The sequence below is a fragment of the Carlito syrichta genome, unplaced genomic scaffold (assembly GCF_000164805.1).
Source record: "Carlito syrichta isolate Samal-C Ts95f unplaced genomic scaffold, Tarsius_syrichta-2.0.1 Scaffold304792, whole genome shotgun sequence".
Classification (NCBI taxonomy): domain Eukaryota; kingdom Metazoa; phylum Chordata; class Mammalia; order Primates; family Tarsiidae; genus Carlito; species Carlito syrichta.
Window position 1 is genome coordinate 72843 of NW_007248888.1, and position 20305 is coordinate 93147.

At 48.9% G+C, this 20305-nt stretch overlaps 1 protein-coding gene across 2 annotated transcripts in view; it reads left to right on the forward strand.

Annotated features, from left to right (window-relative positions):
* Positions 1-680: 680 nt before the first annotated feature.
* The window catches only part of CNIH3 (cornichon family AMPA receptor auxiliary protein 3), a 112938-nt gene continuing 93313 nt past the window's right edge, over positions 681-20305 (forward strand). The window contains exon 1 of one of the 2 annotated variants that reach the window (XM_021713908.1): positions 681-787. In XM_021713908.1, coding sequence (XP_021569583.1) covers positions 707-787 — 81 coding nt within the window. In that variant the 5' untranslated portion in view covers positions 681-706. The remainder of the gene's footprint in view (positions 788-20305) is intronic. The other variant, XM_021713909.1, reaches the window with a different exon arrangement.

The window sequence follows — 20305 nt, forward strand, 5'->3', positions numbered from 1 at the left end:
GGGGCGGCCGGGGCGGGGGTGGGGGTCGGGACCCGGCGCGCCTCGGAGCGCACAGCGGCTCGGGAAGCCGCGCCCCGGGGCGCCGGGCCGACGGGACCTACCTCCTCCCGGCGACCTGAAGACTTGCTCCCGGGAAGGAAGGCCGCCGGCTCTGGGCTTCGGGCGGAGCTCGGGGTCCGCCCCAGCGCCTCGTCGGACGCTCTCCGTGCGCGCCCCGGTGGCGCGGGAGGTCCTGAGCAAGCGCTCGCCTGTCTCCTTCGGCTTCGTGGCGGAAAGCGGAGAGCTCGTCCCGGGGACTCGGGGGACGGCATCGCCCCGCTCGGGCCTCCGCGGCGTCCTCGCATCCCGGGCCGTGTTGGCCTCGGGGGGCCACTGGTTGGCACTCCTCTGCAGGCGTTCTCTGCTGACTTGGTTTCCTCTTCGATTTGGAGACAGTTCCCGCCAACGCCACTGGACGCGTCTTTCCCAGTCTTCGAGGGAGGCCGGCGTGGGGTCGCCCGGGCTTGCGGGGATCCAGCCTCCGGTCGCGGACCCTCGGGTGTCCGTCCCTCCGCCTGCCGTGCGCCCTCGGAGCCGCGGCTCCTAGGGGAGCGAGCAGACGCGGCTCCCTTCTGCCCCCTCGTCCCCTCGAGGGAGGGCGGTCCGCGAGGGAGGTGTTCGTCTCCTAGGGGTGCCTTGGTGTGCAGGGGGTGGGGGCCCGCCAGCCATGGCCTTCACCTTCGCGGCTTTCTGCTACATGCTCTCTCTGGTGCTGTGCGCCGCCCTCATCTTCTTCGCCATCTGGCACGTGAGTAACCTGCAGGGTTTCTAACTCTTCTTTGGCCTCACACGCGCCCCTATCCACCCCCTTCCCTGATTTCACCGCCCTTTCTCTACCTTGTGGACAGGGCCAGGCAGGGACGCCCCTGCAGGTTAGACCCTCTGGCGCTCCTTGTCCCGGGGCGGGCCACAGCCCTCCGCCTCCCGAAGCCGTCGCCCTCGGCGCCCTGACTAGAGGCGGAGGGACTGCCGGTGCCCAGGGTGGGACGCCCCCTCCAAGGCCCGGGCGACCGTTCCGGCCCGCCGAGCGGCGGCTACAATCCCACCTACCCCCACTTCTCCGCCCCCTCCTCTCCGGCCGGCAGGAGGCGATGGAGAAGCGCCGCCGTCGGTCCCGGCAATTAGTCAAGTAACTATAACAACCGAACCTGTAAAATGTCAGCCTCTGTGGTGGGTTGCGTTTACCCAAGACGGGAGGCCAAGTGGAAACGCGACGGGAGCGCCCGGTAAGAGGAAGCAGGGAGAGACCGAGTCCCGGGGAAGAGAGAAAAGCCAGGAGGCGAGGGAGCCTGGGGGAAGAACGGGGATGAGCAGGGCCTGGAGGAAAGTCACGCAGACCGACTGGGGAGCCCCGACGTTTCCTCCTCTGCCCTCCTGGGGTCGGTCTGAGCCCCCAGCTCCTGGAGGCCCCCTGCAGGCGGCAGACCTCAGCCAGGCCCCCAGCACCCCTGCACAAGCTTCTTGCACCCTTCCAGGGGCTACACCAGGTTGAGAGCAGTGGTGGGGCCCAGTTTTTCAGGTGTCGTGTGGGAATAGAGGACAGCCTCTTCTAAGAAGTACACAGAAGAGAAAGGAGGTCTGGGGAAGCCAGTCCTTTCTTAAAGACTGCAACATTTAGCAAGTCAGTGGAAGTCAGAGCTTCCTCCCTGAGCTTGTTGAAGCTCCCTGTCCTCACTCACAGAGGGCTGGTGGGAAGAATGGTCGAGGTCAGATGCTCTAGGAGAAGTACTCCGGTGCATAGTCGCCCACCTTTAATGGCCTCGCCCTTCCCAGGAAGTCCAGGTGACAGGGAAGGCCCCTGAGATGAATGCCTGGAGGCACAGTTCTGGTGAGCCTCAGAGAGCTCGCATGCAGTGGGAGACGACCCGAAGAGAATCGCAGGGTGGGCGAGATGCTGGTGTTTTGTATAAGTGGTTTGCAGAGTGAGAGTTTATCTTAAAATAGAACTAGGCAGCGGGAGCAGCTCCTGCTCCCAGGCTCTGCCAGGGAAGAGAGGGGATACCCACGGGGGGAGGCGGCTTCTGGCCTTTTAACCTCAGGAAAGGTGCTTGCTGGGCTTTCTTCCATGTATCTAAAGTGAGAAAGTTGACCTGCGTGATCTCTGCTGCTTCCCCCTATTTCTCCGACTGTGTGCATTCATGAATCTGTTGATTTAGGAATCTGGGGGTGACAGAGAAGGAATTCAAACAGAAATTTGGGGGAGGGCAGAAAATTCTGCTATTTAAAAGGGATGGGATTTTTTCCACTGCCCTTCCTTCCTCTGCTCTGGAATGCTGGGTATTATCTGTGATAGAAAACTGAGCTTCAAAGTTGTTGACAGTTCTGAAGGGAAATGGAAACTTCACCTCATTTAGATTAAACAGGGAGTAAAGAATAGATCATGCCCAAAATGCACGGCAGACCTCTGCAAATGTGTTTTAAAGGGACTTTCTCGGCTTCTTTGGATTTGGAGAGTTATTTGCACTCTAGAAGCCCAGCTACTCCTTTTTTTCCAGAAACACTTCATTTACTACTTTTCTGCTTTTGTCTTGGCCAGAGGGTGTCAAGTACCAGGGAGCCCCATTAAGCTCTGTCAGGCCTGGAGTCCTCTCAACTAGCCCCGGAAGCAGGGCAAGTAACCAGAAAGAATAATTTTCTCTCACTCAGGGGAAGATAATAAATAATTCAAGAACAGGTTAATTAAGTGAGTGTGTGTGCAGCCCATTAACATTTGAATGAAGATCTGGTGTTCTAGTGATCCTGTCTTGGCCTCTATCCTCCAGGTACTCAACACTCACCCCTTACCCAGGGGTAGCTGAATGCAGTCAATTATCAAGTCAGGTTCTGTCAGATTCCTTGTGGAAGTGGCAAGATTCTTGTTTCTAATAATAAAAAGAATGTGTGGTGTTTGAATTCAAGTTATAGTAACAATTTCCAAGTCTCCATCCCTCCTTTCCTGGTCTTTTTCTTCTTCTCTTCAGATCAAACAACTCAAACCATCACATTAATTTGATTCCTGAACATGAAAAGGGAAATCAGAGACACAGCAATTTCAGGGCACACTTTATATGTGTGTGTGTGTTGGTTACATGGTAGTAGTTACTTCAACCAAAATTTAGGAGTGTTGGCTCTGTGTTAGACTGGTTGCCTTCTTTCTGGCTGCTTATATTTCTCATGTCTTGATCTGAACATGATTCAGAATCTCAGTCTGTTGCCCAGGCTGGAGTGCAGTGGCACGCTCACAACCATCACAGCCTCACCCTGTTGGGCTCAAGTGATCCTTTTGTCTCAGCCTTCCAAGTAGCCAGAACTACAGGCTCGTGCCACCATGCCTGGCTAATTTTTTTTGATTTTTTTGTGGAGACAAGGTCTAACCAAGTTGTCCAGGCTGATCTCGAATTCCTGGACTCAGGCAATCCTCTCACCTCTGCCTCCCAAACTTCTGGGATTACAGGCGTAAGCCACTATGCCTGGCCAATTACAGAGTATATACTGACACCCCAAATAATGATTTGGACACTTATCAATATACAGCAGTTAAAACACCTACCAATACTGCCATGCCTAGGCTGTATAATATGAAGATGGTACACTTTTCCTATTTAATTGTACATACCTACTTAGGGGTCATAATGGTAGATACCATTTATTGAGTGTCTGCCCTGGGCCAAGTTCTGTTCTAGGCACTTGACAGAGGATGTCTCAGGTACCTCCAGTTATTTACCTACTTCTTCCCACCAGGTGTCTGGGAACAAGGATGGATTGTGGCCAGTCATAAGGACAGAATTTCTTTCTAGTCTTGTTTTTTCATTTTACTTTGAAAATTTATCTGTTTCAGATGAAAATATTTTGAGTTACCAATGAATTTGTTTACATCAGCCACCATCTCTGAGTATATTTGCCTCAAATGGAAGAAGCAGAATAAAATGGAGATTTTTTCTGTGGCTTGCATACCTTCAGGAAGATGACCTCAGGCAGCCCTTTAGTTCTTACAACTGACATTTCACAGATGAGGAAACTGTGGATTAGGGAGGCTATGAAACTTGCCCGAGGTTGCACAGCTTGTATGTATTTGAGCTGGGTCTGTGAGACACACAAAGCCCTATGTCTAATTAGTCACTGTCTTTGATTGTTAACTTTGATAATAGTTTCTATTCCAAACATTGCCTTTCTCTTAATAAATAAAATATTTAGAGTTGGAATTTCTGATTGGATTTATAGCAACAATAGCAACAAGACTCAAACATACCATATATCTTTTTTTTTTTAAAGAGGAAATTCTACTTCCTTTCTTTAAAAAAAAATTAGGCTTTAGCTTGTAAAATGATATAGATTCATTGCCCCAAATTTTGAAATACAATGACGTATAATGAGACAAAATCACCACTATTCTTACTATCCAGGAAAGATTAGGCGTCTCTTGTGTATTTTTAAAAATTGCATATGGGTATTTAGAAGGAAAAGTGTTCTAAAGGGTTTCAGATGTGAAGTGATGTGTATTTCAAGCCAATATAAAATGAACGGTGTTTACTCATAAGAGCCTTCTCAGCTCCAGCTTGGTGGAGCTGGTTTGCAGGCTGTCTCAATTATATAAACACAGATGAAGCCATTCTTTGAAAAGTCAGAGATCATTACTGGTTATTTCAGGCTTTTAACTTCTAAAGTTTTTTTTTAAAATTTTTAAAATCTAGAGTCACTCTGAGTTTTGACAATTTATAAAAATTAATTCCCAATAACATTCCCTAGAGTCGATGCATCATCTCACTTTGACATCTCTGGATTCACAGCAGCATTTGGTATCAGGGGTTTTATTGGACCCAACAGATGATAACGTGCATGTTTACTGAGAGGCAGTTTTGCTAGGCAAAGTATCTTTATGGCAGAGCTTTTGGCCAGCTCTAGTTTGTCACAGACTCAGCCACTGGAAACCTAGTAAACCTCTCAGTTTCTTAAATTATCCATCTGGAAAGGAAAAAAATGGGTTTATGTGGAATGGGATGCTTGGAGATGGAAATTAGGATGCTTGGGGTTGACAATAAATAGCCTGTATTTTGAAGACCTTACTTTGGTCTGCTCAGATGAGGGTATTTTGCTCTTTGCAGGCCTTACCTGGTCTCCATTTTTTTTTTTTTTTTTTGTGATACAAGATCTCATTCTGCCACCCAGGGTGGAGTGTAGTGGCATGGTCACGGCTCACTGCAGCCTTGAACTCCTGGGCTCAGACGATCCTCCTGCCTCAGCCTCCCAAGTAGCTGGGATTTAAGCACACACCACCGAGCCTGGCTAATTTTTCTATTTTTATAAAGACTGGTTTTCGCTTTGTTGCCCAGGCTTGTCTCGAACTGGCCTCAAGTGATCCTCCAACCTCAGCCTCCCAAAGTGCTGGGATTACAGGAGCCACTGTACTCGACTTGGTCTCCACTTTTTGTTCTGTTTGAGACACCCCTGTCTCTTCTGGCATCCTTCTTTCAGATGAGATGTCTGCAGGTATTCCCCTCTTCTCTTGCCCCTGAATCACTGTCCATTGCCTCACAGCCAGAGTGGAAGGAAACCCTCTGAAAGCAGGGAACTTTTCTGCTCTATCATTGTTTCTCCAGAGCCTAGAACAGTGCCTGGCACAAGGAGGTGCTTGGTAAATGATTGTGGAACAAGTTCTTGTTACCTTCTGACTTGGCACATTTCTGGCTGACATGGTAACTCATTTCTGATTTGGTGTCTGGCAACTTCTCAGGGTCTGCTCCCTAGGCAACTTGGGCACATGCATTTTTCCAGGTACCCTGGCATTTTGAAACCGTAATTGTTGCAAAAAAGACTGGCCATGACCATGGGGCACAGGACCCTTCCTCGTACTAGTGGAGCTGGTTCTCTTGCAGAGGGACAGTGTGGGGAGAAGTGCTGACTGTCCCCGGAGAGAGCACCTTCTTGAAGGTGTAATGCCTGTGTGACTCATGCCACCCTTATGTCATCATTGTACTTCCACCCTAGTCATGTTGAGAGAGAGGAGAGAAGGGTACAGAATTCAGAGATCACCTACACCACCAGGCCTTGGCTTCCACCCCAACTGTGGTTGGATAATCCAGAGGCACCAAGGCAACTCTTTGACTTGAGAGTCGCTGAGCAAACACTAAAGGCAGTGAGTGGTGTGAGGCCTTTACTAGGTAGTTGGAGCTTCCACCTGCACTGGCCCTGAAGCCAATGCCTGGCTGCTTGCCTCATGGCCAGTCCCTCTGGCTGCCTGTAGAAGTGCTATCCACATGGTGCCCTCGCCACCTTTCCTTGTCACTGTCAACTGCCTTCCGTGGGCCACTTCTCCACGGATCCATTGAGGACTTGGCACTTGGTCACAGGATAGTCCTCGCTATCCTGTGTCGTCCTGGGTGCTATTGGTTATCTGATCTCCCCTCCAGTGACCACTTCCATCCCTGTGGTCCCCAAACCCCCTGACCATACCCTGGCCCTGCCCTTCTGGTGTGAGCCATGGTTCTGTCACTCCTGCCCTAGGGGCTCCTTTTGATGGTGACTTTCCCCTTTCCTCTCACCATGTTGCCCCTCGAGGATTCAGTTCCTCCTCTGTGCCATCACACCTCATCATCTGCCACTCAGCTTTTACCACTACTTTTAACTGCTGTGTCCCGTGTTCCCTGTCACTCTCATGGTGGTCACCTCGGTCTCCCAGGAATTTACTCACTTTTCCCATGCTCTCACTCCAGGTGCCCCAGAGCTGCTGGGGCTCAGATAAATGCACAGTTTGACCTCAGCTGGACCTCAGTATTGCCTCACTACTCACTACTGATCTGAGTCAGTTCCTTCAGCTTCCACAACGCTGTTCTAGGTCATTGTCATTTTTTCAGAAGCTCCCTAAAGCCCCACTACCACCTCCAAGCAGATGACTTTCTCGCCAGCCTGCAGAGAAGATAGAGATTATCAGACAGGGACACCACAATATCCTGTCCCACCCCAAACCTCTCTGATTCATCTCTTCTCTTTCCTTCCTAGACTCAGAGAACAGAGTCTCTGCCCATCTGAGGCTAATTCCATTCCACCCAGTTCCCTGGGAACATCACTTTCCTCCCCTTGCCTGTGTCTTCGGCCACGGCCCTTCACAGGTCCTTCCCCTGGCAGGTACGAAGGCTGCAGTGTCTCTGAGCTTATAGATAAGCTTGAGCCCCAGGCCCTCCAGATGCTCCCCAGCTTCTCCTGCCTTGCAGGCAGGTTTTGCCTCACCTCATCCTGCCTTCCATTCCTTCTTACATTTTTACAACAGACACATGGAAACCATGGAGGCTAGTAAAGTCCTCTGCATCCCCACCCAGCCAGAACTGTCAAATGCCTACCTCTTCTTGGCCCAGAGCTTGACAAGGACACCGGCAGTCTCCTGTGACAATCTCTGGACACCATTTGTGCTTGTCTTGACTTCCCTGTGGCTTTGACATGGTTGTTCACGCCTTCCTTGTGACTGTTTTGCATGTTTTCTGGGATTCTGCCCCTGTGGTTCCTTGGCTCCCTGACTGTTTCTCTTCCCTCTCCCCTCTGGGTTCTTTCTCCATCTTTGTTTCCATGCTGGTAGTTTTCCGGTCCCAATGTGCCAGTGCCTTCCAGACCTGTCCTCTAACACAGACCCATGTACCCATGGGGCTGCCTGCCCCAGATCCCACAGCCGGGTCCCATCTGAACACGTGTCCATGCCCTCCTCACTCCTCCCAGCCCCAGTGGGTCCAATCCCCACCTAGGGACCCTCTCCACCCCATCTGCTCTTTCTCTAGTACCAGCCACATCCATGCCTCATGACCCTTCCTCAGTTTAGGCTCTCATCTGCTCTTTCTCGGAGCACTGTGATCCCTTCCAAACTGGCTTCCTTGGTTATAATCCCCTGAACTAATATGTCTCCCACATGACTGCCAAGAGTGATCTTTCTCACACCTGAAAGGAACTCTCTGTGTTGTTACTCCTGAACTAAAGCTTTTTTTGGATTCTCTCACTTTCAAAGTTCAGAGGGCCAGCAAGACCAGGCCCCGGTTAACTGTTTAAAATTGTTTCACATCTTCTGTGTTCCAGGTATTCTCAGCTTCTTGCACTTCCCAAATGGGCTGTTTCATCTCCTAGGAATGCTGTTTCCCCACTCTGTTCTTCACCTGGCTGGCTCTGCTCCAGCCTCTGTCTTCTCTCTGGGCATCTGATCCCCACTGTCTACTGCCCTGCCCCCTGGTCTGAGTCCTATGGTTGTAGCAGTCACACAGTATTGTACTTGTCCCTGTGCTTGAGTCACAAACTGCTGCCTCCATTTGTAATCTCAGTGTCCAGCACGGGGCAGCACGATGGTTGGAGCCCAGTGATTGCAGAATATACTCAGGATCTGGATAATTCACTGTAGCCAACCTAAGCTTGACAAACTCTTCCTCAATAAATAATTTCCCAGACTTACTTGGTTATGATAATTGTCTGGATGCTTGTTAAGAATGCACATTCCTCTGCTGAAGGCCCATGCGTCTCAGACCTGGTTGCCTTTTCTGTGTGAGGGAGGATAACCAAGCTTCAGTTCCGAATCTCCAGGTGGAGGGGAGATGCTTGATGGGACAGATCAGTCTGGTTGGGGGCAAGGAGGGCCCTGCTGGGCTGAGGCTCTGGACAACAGATGTCAAAGAGGAAGAGCCGTGAAAGAAAGGACTGTCAGATGGTGACTGCAGCCTGTGCGCCTGCCCAAAAGCAGAGGATGATGTTGGGGCCAGCACGAGGGCTGCGCACTGGCCTTTCCAGCATTACATGCATTGATTTTATGCTTCAAGATAGGGATCCCACTGGGATTTTGGGATACCCGTTTTTGGTCACAGATGGTTGTGAAATACACTTTTCTTCCATTCTCCGGCAGCCGGGTATGGATAGTCTAGTCTCTTTGTGGTTTAGATAAGGCAGGTATGCCATTCCAGGCTGATGTGCTTGGCATTCACATTGTTTCTGAGTTCCTTCTTCTTTGAGTAGCTGAAGGGTCCTTAGAAAAGGAAACGGAACTGTTTTAATCTAGACAAGAGGCACCAAGTCAGTCAGTCCAGCTACAAACAGAGATCATGCGCATGAGTGACAGACTTGGATCTACAGGGTCAGTGATGGTTGCTGTTTGGGCTCATTCACGGCCAGAGCATCTACATCCTCACATAGGTGACGGAGGCTTGCCCGCACTTCTTAGTGGCACTCAGAATCTGATTAACTCCCATAAAGGTCACTGAAAACTCCAAGTGCACAATTATAGCCTGACTTGGCTTCTGAATATCAATCCAGGGCTTAATGATCACGCTGGCAAATATTTTTAATTTGGCATAAAAAGAGAGGCAAACATGAGACATTCTCACATATGCTAAAATAAAGCTCAAATGTGAAACTAAACAAGATGCCTGAAAGAAGATTAGGCTGATAGATTGTAACAGGGCCACCAGCATTTCTGTGTGCACAGTGTCTTAGGCATGGTTAGGACGATCCCTGCTCCAGGGCGAGGGAACTCATGGGGTGATGTAAAGTGTCTATAGAAGAATGTCTAAACCCCTCAATCTGGTGCTGGAGGCCTGTTCCAGTGTAGTGTCTGCCTGCATGTCCAGGCCCACAATTCTGCAGCTTTTGACCCCAGCTCCACGGGGAGACTTTACTGCCACCCCCTAGGTATGTTTGTTTATTGTTCTTTCCACCAGGAAAGGCTTCTTCTTTCTCGGATCTAATTTCTCCACATTCTTTCACTGTCTAGCTCAGGTCTCACCATTGTCTACTCTGCTCACTCCCCCCTACCATGGGCTCCTGCAACCTGAACTTGTGCTCATTTGCCCTTCTCTGCATACAACCTCGTGTTCTCACACACTTCCACGTGCCTGTGCCTGGGCCGTCTAAGCAGAGCAGGTGAGGATGGAGAACCAGGCCCTTGGTGTCCAATTTGTACATTCATGGGACTTAGAAGGACACAGTGGACGTGTGTTGAGCACATGACTGATGGTTGGTGGTACTCAGATCAACCACAAAAGGAGTAAAAGTCACTTCTTTGGCAGCCTCATTTGCCATGTGAGCCCAGAAGCTTGCGGGTCTCATCATTTTGAAGAAAAGAGGGAGGCTGTGGCTTTGGGGATGTGGAGGCTGCTGCAGGAGCTGTGCCCAACAGTTGACCTGGCTGCTGTCTGGCAGTGTGCTGTGAGTGCGGTGGGTACTGGCAGACCCCTAGAGACTGAGGACTGTTCTACTCATCTTTGGGACCCATGATTCCATAGGGTAACAAAGCTGAGAGGCCCTGGATACCGTTGTCAGAGGGAACGGTTTCTCCCTCCAGGGGTTCCCTGCTGTCTGCTGCTGCCACAGGCCTTGGCACCACTGCCTGGGATGAGAGCTCTGAGAGCAGAACCTTATGTCACCACCTGAGGCCATTGTCTAACAAGAACAATTCAATTATTTAAGCTAAAGGATCGATAAAGGTCTCAGTTATATGCAGGCTCAGTGAGGAGAGGGGCGGTTTTAGCTGTGTTTCCAGAACTTGTATCGACACTCATTAAGTGTGCATTGGACTGGGTATTTCTGTCCATCCTCCATCATTAAATTGGTCTAACTGGGGTCTAGACTTAGACAGTCTTATCAAGTTATCTGTTTTCGCTAGTTCTATCCTGCTGCTACCTTTGCTCAACTTTCTGTTTTCCTGGCTATCTGAGAAAGAAAGAGATCTCACCTCGCCCTGCAGTTTCTACTTTGGGTTCTGCTGACTCCTCTAACTTTTTTTTTAAATTTTATTTTTTCTATTGTGGCAACATATACATGACATTTACTATTTTTTTAAAAACAGTTTTAAAGTGTATGGTTCGGTGGCATTAAGTACATTCACACTGTTGTGTAACCATCACTATCATCCGTCTCTAGGACTTTTTCATCTTCCCAAACTGAAACTCTGCACCCATTAAATAATAACCACCCAATGTCTCCTTCCCCTATGGGAACCACGATTCTGCTTTCTGATCTGTGAATGTGTCTACTCTCGGTACCTCAGATAGTGGATTCATGCAATATTTGTCCTTCTGTGACTGACTTATTTCACTTAGCATAGTGTCTTTAAGATTCATCCATGTTGTAACATGTGTCAGGATTTCTGTCCTTTTTGAGATTGAAGAATATCCCATTGTAAGTAGACAACACATTTTGTTTATCTGTTCATCCGTCGGTGGACACTGGGTTGCGTTTACCATTTGGCTGTTGTGGAAATGCTTCCATGAAGATGGATGTGCAAGTATCTGTTTAAGTCCCTGCTTCCAGTTCTTTAGTGTATATATATACTCCGAAGTGGATCAGATAGACTCAGAATATGCTGTTTATATGCAGAAGCTGGATCAAATGGTAATACCTGTGTTTACTTTTTTTGTGGCTCCGCTAATCTTACAAGCAGAAAGTCCCTTGGTCCTCAGTCTCTGCCACACTAACTCTCTGCTCTTTCTTGACCTCTGGCCTCTGGCAATTGCCAGTTGTTGGCTTTCCTTTCTAGGATGGAGCAACAAAAGTGCCCCAGACATCCCAGGTTGACACATGTGCTTAAATATATGGTCTGTTTTACTACATTACTTGAAACCCTCACTTTTTTTTGTTTTCTCTTTTGAGTTGGAGTCTCACTCTGTCGCCCAGACTGGAGTGCAGCGGCCGCTCCCGGCCACCGCAGCCTCGACCTGTTGGGCTCCGGCGATCCTTCCGCCTCAGCCTTCCGAGGAGCTGGAATTCCAGGCGCGCACTACCACGCCCGGCTAATTTTTTGATTTTATTGTAGAGATGAGGTCTCGCCTGCCCAGGCGGGTCTCGAACCCGTGGGCTCGGCAATCCACTCACCTCAGCCTCCCAAAGGCATGGGATTATAGGCTGAGCCACCGAGCCCAGCTGAAACCCTCACGTTTTTTGAGTGAACTGAATAGTTACAATCTTTACTCAAGTCTTAGCATTAAGCCGTAGTTGTAAGAAGTTATAAATGATCCTTAAACAGCGATTCTACTGAAGGCAACTCTTGGGCTTTGCCAGGGAGTTTGCCTCGTGATTACAGGCATTTCTTCCAGGGGATCTTATCAGGAAGCGAGGAACATTTGCATGATTTTAGGGCTGAGGATGTTTTGGGTATGTAAGAATTGAGAAATGCACCTGCCAAAGAGCATTTTGCCAAAAGTTTTGTTGTTGTTGTTCATGAAAATCTTATTTGTACTTTTGTTCTCGATTCAGTGCAGAGGTCTAGCACTTCCTTGGTTGGTATGGGGCAGGGGTGTCATGTGCACCAGACGGCCTTGCCCGCACTGCAGAGGCGATGAGGGCTCACACTTCCATTTTTGCAGCTAAGCTGGGGGCTGCTGGGGATCTGGAAATGAAACAGGTGGTCAGCTCTCTGGGAGACAATTTGGGGGATGATTTTATTTTCTGATTTCTTTAAGCTGTCTTAAGTCACCAAAGTGGTTTTGCAAAAACCAACCAGATTTGTAAAAAGGTAATTTCTCTCTCACACATACACAAGATTACCATCACAACAGAAAATTCCATAAGCAATGCCAATCCCTCCCTTATCTGGCTGTATATTTTTTGGGGCTAGAATTTGCTTTTCTCCCTCCTCTTGGGGTAAGGGTGGGTAGAGGGGTGGGGTGGGAGGTGGGGAATGCTTGTATGCCCAGTTGCAGTTAACACAGTCTGGGCTTGAATGCCCTAGTGGGAACAATTAACTCCACATGTTTACTCAACCATTGTTTGCTTCTCACTACCCAGACCAAGGACTCCCAATTCTGTTTTTGTGGTGGCCCTTGAGTGTAACTAACACCTGAAACTGCCCTCAAGTGGGTGAGGTGAGTGGTTTCTGTCCTTGGGTCGTGCTGTCTGGCCAGAATGGAGCTGCAACTTCTGATCCTTTGCAGTGAGTGTAAAAACTAGGTGTGTGCTCAGGACACGAGTGTGACAGAATGACCCTCTGAATCCCTTTTTCTAGACCCCTTTCCTCCTAACTGTGAATCCACCCTCTTGTTCTCTCCATTCATCAGCTTTGCCATTCATGTTCTTTTCAGGTTTTGGCTTCCCAGTTATGTTGTTTCTCTTCTGTGGCCGCACAGCACTTAGAACTCAGGTCTCCATCACTGATTAGCAGGTTCTCCGGGCTGCCTGGCTGACTCTGGAGAATTCTGTGGTTGGGTTGGTGGGTCCCTGGCCTTGTTTTTTCTTTCTTTTCTTTTTCACTCTTCTTCCCTTCTTTCTCGGCTGCTTTTGACCTCCTTTTATCCCTTCTCCTTTGTGTGTGTCTTAGGTCTGTGGAGGTTGTACAGTGTTACTGAGCCCCAGGGCTGGGAAGTAAGCTGTCACCACCTCCCACCTCCACAGCGTCTAGAACCATGGGCTGACATTTCCATAGCATCAGTCTTAGGTATCTTTTCTGTTTTAGTGTTCACAAGGTCCATTTTGTCTAGGGGATATAGCTCTCCTGCTGGGGAAAAATGCAGGGGAGGAAAGCAGAGTTTTGGCACTAACTTCTCTCTCTCTCTCTCTCTTTCTTTTTTCCTTATTGGCAACTGATTCATAAACTCTAAAAAAAGAGTTGATAGCAACATAGCCAGCTAGCTGTAGCAGCCCAGATGGTCCCCTATATAATAGAGACATTTGTATCTTGGATTAAAATTTTTTTTTAAAATGTGTTCTGTGAACCTTATTAAGAAAAGGAGTTGGCAACTGCATTCAAGGGTTGTGAGTTTGAAAATAACCCAATGATTAGTTAGTCTGTCAGAATGCAAAGATTAGGAAATAGGACTTGGGAGGTCTAGGGCCAGAAAAGAGGGGAGTTGGAGTGTCTGTAGGTCTGAGATAACCCATGCTTGAGGGTGTCACAGGCAGGGGGGTCCCATCTGAATGTATGTGCACGTGGACGTGGAGCTATGTGTCTGGGCACCTGTGTCCACCCAGGGGTACTACAAGCTAGGGGTCAGTACATATAGGCTGATCAGGGCCAAAGAGAAAAAATTTGTGCCAACAGTTTCTAAATTTCACACTAAACAGATGTGTAGATTATCCTGCTTCCTTTCCCCCCCCTTTCTCTGTGGTAATTGGGAAATGGTGCAGGCTATATTCTGCTGCAGTGAATCCATGGGCCTGTTGGAAATCTTTAGCAGGCTTTTGTTGTTCTGATTGTCTTATGTCTTCAGCAGGCCATTGGGTAGGGCTTGAAAATCCTCTTCCAGTAGGGGTTCTGATCTCAGCCATTTCCAAGAGATGGAATAGGAGGTAAGACTGGGAGGGGATTGGCAAGAGCCTCTGGGATGGAGTGTGTGAGTGGTGGCGGTGGGGAGTGTGGGAGTCTCCCAGATCATGTGGAATCATTGCCTGGAGCTGGGAATTGGACCAGATGTGTGGGACTTGAAGCCACTCCATCACTACAGGACCGTGACTTAGCCTGGGATAGTTTTTCTTGCAGGTCCTGGAGAGGGATAGGAAATTGAGCTGAGGCCCACAGAGCATATGTGCTGACTAGAGGAAAATGTGTTCAGTCTTGACATCCTTTTCTCTCATTGGTTGACAGTTTTAGAACCAAAAGTCATGCCCCAGAAAGGGGCTGGCAGCTAATGGCACCCATGCTGCTGAGTGGCGCTCTCCAGCAAACCTCTCCGTGACTCTAGACAAGTCCCCATGTCTCCCTGGGCCTTCTGTGTTCTTGTGTGTGAAATGAAGGAGCTGGATGAAGAGATCGCTCAGATCCTACCCAGCTCCAGAATCCTGTGTTTCTTCCACTGCTTGCCACCTTGCCTCTCATTCTTTCTCTTGTCGTGGTTTCTCTTTCTATGATGACCTCTCTAGGTATTTGGTGTCAGGTTTCCAAGTAGGGAAAGTATCAGTGAAGGTTCTTAGAAATCAGTTCTGGCTGCTTGAGCCTAAAAGGGAATTATGGAAAGGGAATTGGAGTGCTCATGGATGGGAAGTATGGAAAACAAGGCTTGAAACAACAGAATTGCCGGATTTAGATCTCTGTCCTTGAATCACTCTGGACTTCTAAGGCTGAACTTGGGTGAGTGCTACCTGTTGGCTGTACTGAATGGGGAGCAGAGTGTAGTGGGGTCTCCAGGCATCCTTCTGGCCTCCCAGTGGAAGGGTGAGCTCCTCCCACCAGGGCTGCACTCAGAGGGGGAGACAGTTCTCCAGAGGGAATCAGACTGGTGTAGAAACGTGGCATAGACGTGGGTGACCAAAAAATGCCAGATACTCACTGCCCAGGCTCTTCAGTTTGACCTTTCTTTAGCCTGTCACCTCACTTGTATTCTGGGAAAGCAAGACTTTCTCTGAAGCCAAGGCTAACTTCTTGTTGCCACATACCTTTTGCTGTGTTATCCATGTGAACTGCAGAAAAAACAAAACAACTCTTATTTCTCTTAATTCTCAGCTTGGTGAGGAGCTGCTGTGGTCTGGCCAGGAGAATGGATTTCCTGGACTTGTAGCCCTGAATGTGCCTCCCTGAGAGGGGCTGACTGCCCACTGCCCCTCTGTAAGGTCTCCGCATTTTCAGCATTAAAACTTTCTGTGACCATCAAGGCTATGTGGCCGCTTCTGAGACCCATGTTCGTCCTCTTGAGTCTGCGGCTTTTACAGAGTCTGCTTGGATGAGGGCTTTGCAGGACTTTAGCAAAGCACATACTCACCTCAAAGGAAGGAACAGAAGTTTTGTGAATCAAGAATGAGAAAAAATGTTTCTTGTCAGTTTGGTGTCCCCCAGTCTGCAGAGGCCCGAATTCTAGAGAATAAATGGGTAAAGTAAAACTCAGCTTTTCCTTTCCTCTTTCTTTTACTTATTATTTATTTATTTTTTTGAGGGGAGGTCGCACTCTGTTGCCCAGGCTGGAATGCAGTGGCACGACTGTGGCTCACCGCAGCCCTGGCCTCCTGGGCTCAGGTGATCCTTCCACCTGAGCCCCCTGAATAGCTGGGACTACAAGCCCACACTACCATGCCCAGATAATTTTTAATTTTTTGTAGAGAAGAGGTCTTGCTATGTTGCCTGGGCTGTTCTTGAACTCCTGCCTCAGCCTCCCAAAGTGCTGGAATTACCAGCATGAGCCACTGCATCTGGCTACTTTCCTTTTCTTCTTACCGTCTCCTTTGGAGCGTAGACCTCTGCCCCCCCCAATTCCCTCCTCTTCCTGAGAAATAACACACTCCCCCAATTGCCCCACTTCTAGCCCTGCTGAGCAGATGTGCTCAGTTTCGATTCCCTGCTTCACCCAGAACCAGGGACAGCCCCGTCTGCCCCACTTAATCTGTTCTTCCTGCCTTCCCACCAGGAGTTGCTCTCTCATAATTAGCCAAGTTGGCAACTTCCACCACTGTACAGCGCAAGTTATTTTGCTCTGTCAATGGGAGGCAGCATCAGTTGACTCCCGAGGGGAGAGGTGGTGTTATGGCTCAGAGCTATGCTGTGTGCTGGCACCTCCGTTAAAATTAGTTCCTTAAAGAAGCCAAGTGAAGTTTGGTGTGGCAAGTTTATTAAAGCCAGGAGAGGAAATGACTCTAGGAACAGTGTGGCGCTTTCAAGAGGCGAGTCCCGCTGAGCTACAGGAGGGAAAATAAAGTGCCAGGGGCTGGGATAGGGATGTTGACTCAGGCCTTATAGCGCAGCTGAGCTGGCCATCAGCCACGGACGTGAGCACCCAGCCACAGCACACAAAATGTTTGGTTGTTTCTGGGACCTGCTTCTTAGTCCATGTACTCCTTCAGTTTTGCAGTTTATCCTTTCTTTTATCAAAATACCAAGTGGAACATTTTGTTCAAGAACAAAATTCAATAATACAACAAACCAAAACCCTAAATAGTAAAAGGATTGGGGTCAAGGGCTGAGTCAGGAGCGGCTATGGCTGCCTGTTTTTAGGAGTGTGTGTGGGTTGCCCTGTGTTCATATGCCATGTCGACTGACAGTGCCATGCTTCTGGTGATGGGGCCAGGTTGGGTAGGTTTGGTTACTGTTTGCTGATTTGTTTTCCTTTAAATCAACTTACTTTGATGAAAGGGAATAGGGTTATCTAATCACACAGTCCTAGAATTCTGACACCTAAAGGGACTTAAGATCATCTAGTTATGTCTTCTCGGTTGGAAATGATGATACTTTGACCTGGAAAGGTAAAGGGACTTGGTTGAGATCACATGATCCATTCGGGGCAGAGCCCGGAGGGGAACTCCAATTTTCCTAATTCTCAGACCAGTGTTCTTCCTCCAGTCACAGGAGCTTTCATCAGACAAGCTATTGTGTTTCATAGCAACATAAAGAATAGAAATATGTTTACTTGATCTTTACAGCTGTGTGTACTAAGTATTCATATTTATTCCACAGCTCATAATCGGATTTTGTGACACTCGGTCATTTTCTAGATGGGCTGAAGAGAAATGCATTGATTAAATTAAGAAACAAGTTACACATATAGTGTTCAGCCAATCCCCATATTAAAGATATTGCATAGCCCTGAGGAAGATGTGAATGAGAGGATTGCTTTAACATTTTTATTATTTCTAAGTATTTTTGAGAGATGCATTTTCTACTTGTGAACAGAGGTTTCTATCTGAGAGGGCTCGGCACATGCTGGCAGCCCTAATTCAGAGTTGTGAGCCAGAGAATGTGCTGCGCCTGAACCCTGTCCCTGAACTACCCCTAACACGTCAGTTCTCTCTCTGGGCTGCATTCTCCTGAACTACCAAACATGGGGCAAGACGACTGCTTCATTACCCAGTGTTCTGAGTTGGGGGTCTTCTTCTCTCCTGCCTCAACACAGCTTTTGTGAATGATGAAGGTCATATATTTCCAGGAGCAGTTTAGCACTGGCCTCTGACTTGCCTTCCGAATGTCTTTGTAAACCACTCATGAAGCCATATCCTTTCTCTCTTTGCCATAGTATCATCTGACTCAGTACAGTTTTTTGTTTTTTTTTTTTGAGTTGGGGTCTTGCTCTGTCGCCTAGGCTGGTTTGTAGTGGTGCAATCACGGCTCACCATAGCCTTGACCTCCTGGGCTCAAGCAATCCTCTCGCCTCAGCTGCTCCAGTAGTTGGAACCATAGGCGCGTGCCACCATGCCTGGCTAATTTTTTGATTTTTTTTGTAGAGATGAGGTCTCACTACATTTCCTAGGTTGGTCTTGAACTCTTGGGCTCAAGTGATTCTCCTATCTCAGCCTCCCAAAGTGTGGGGATTATAGGCGTGAGCCACTGTGCCCATCCTCAGGACAGCCTTAAAGATCATGAGATCCTGAGCAAGGTTATGGCTGGCTTGTCACCGAGTGGCCAGTCAAGGTCTTGTGGCTCACGTCAGCATGTCACCACAACCCTCTCAGCTGGGTAGAGGCAGAGCAATGTGGAGTTGTCTTCTTGGGTGGCCCCTCACAGGCCCTTCCTAGCCTTTCAGAGACCCTTTGGCCAGTTGACATCTGTCTGCACCCTTCATTCCTTTGGTCTGGCTCTCCCTCTCTGCCAGCGGCACCTGCAACCCTTGCCTTGCAGAAGACAGTCAGATTTGCTGTGGCTTCAATGCTTTTAAAATTGATGAATAAGAAAGAAATAAAATTAAGCAAGTGGCATTTCCTGTTATAGTGTCTCCAAGATAGAAACCCTGCTTATGAGTGTAACTGAAGTACTTCCTGCCCTAACAGTAAAGGGAAGAAAAGGCTCATACGGCGAGATCTGGAAGAATGCTTTGCAGCTGTGTCTGTGGGAAGGTATCAACGTACTGGGGACTGGGCAGGGCCAACCTGAGCCTTAGACTCCAGACTCCTGAGTGTCTGGCAGCCTTTAGGAGGCTTTGCGGTCTGTCTTGTGATGTGAGACGACCTGCCCAGGGAGAGGCTGGGCAGTTTTGGCAGAGGATGCAGGAGAAGAGTTGAATGCCACAGGGAGGTTCCCAAGGGGCCAGGACCGTTGACGGGGCTTTGGCCCAGCCCCTGCCTCCAGGCTGGATGGGGTCAGCCTTTTTCCAGGGGCTGGCAGGAGACTCTGCAGCCCTCTCTGAGCCCTGCCTGCCAAGATGTGCATCCTGACAGGTGGCTTCTCTTCTTCTCTTCTTCTCTGAGCCCTGCCTGCCAGGATGTGCATCCTGACAGGTGGCCTGACCTGAATTTGGGTTCTAGAACTCTCCTCAAGTTTGTCTTTTCTGACTCTCCCAGCCTTGTCCCAAGATGCTGAGCCTGTTTCTGAGCCTGCTCTATAAAAGGAAGGGTGGCAGGGTTGTTCTCATAGCTGGCCTACTCCTTGACGTTGTTTCTCAGATAGTTTTGAGTGGTTTAGGACTCTGAATTTTTAGGTTCAGGCAATTTGGACATGCAGGCAGCATTAGGAAGCTTCAGGAATCGCCTAGTGATTTCCTGGCCGGGGAATCTCACTGACACTCCGTGATACCCCGAGTCTCATACCCTCATTATCCTGCTTCAGGATCCCACATGAAATAAAATTCATCTTGTCATTATGCTCTATATGGTCCCACATCTGTGCCTCTAATGTGTCACTGATTCCTTTAATTGCAATTCTCTTTCTATCAATTCATATTTCTACTTTCCTTCCTCCTCCAGAAGTTTCCCATGATTTACTTCTTACCTGCTGGTTTTCCTTTTGATTCAAGGCTCTTGTGCATTCTTAAGGTGAGCTACATCTCTCACTACAGAGAGTGAGCCTTCCTGTTTTGCTCAGGAAATGTATTGTCACGGTTGTTTGGTCTGCGAATTCTTTTCCTCCAATCCTAAGTAGCTTTCTCCCCTTCCAGTGAGGAGCCCAGGGCCTTGGAAGGCTCAGTGCATGCTGTTGACCTCGGAGCTCTGTCTTACGTGGGAATTAACAGCCACTGCCTAGCATTCCCCTTCAGGTGGATTTTCAAACACAAGAAGCTGCATTCTCTCATGGTGATGTGACTCAGACCTGGATGGGCTTCCCGTGTTTCCTTCCTCCTCTAAGCCCCTCTGGCTTGAAGAGGACGAGACTGAAACGGTGTGATACCTGATGCCTGTTGTGTGGCCATTCGTTCCCTCTCGCTGTCTGTCTGTGTGTGCAGGCTTGCTGGGGCACCCTCCGCTCTGTGACACTGGGTGTGCACTCCTTCACCAGCCTCCCCCACCTTTCCAGGCCATGCTCTTCTCATCTGTAAAGCAGGGTGGCTGGGCACGGTGACAGCGAAAGTTCCCTCTCTGCTCTTGTGCTGCAGATGCTCTGACTCTTGTAACTCCTCACTGTTCCCAACCCTTCAACCACAGTTGCCTTGAGAGGCAATTTGCAGCATGCCGCTTGGAAAAAGCCTTTTCTTTGTGAAGGATGTTGGTG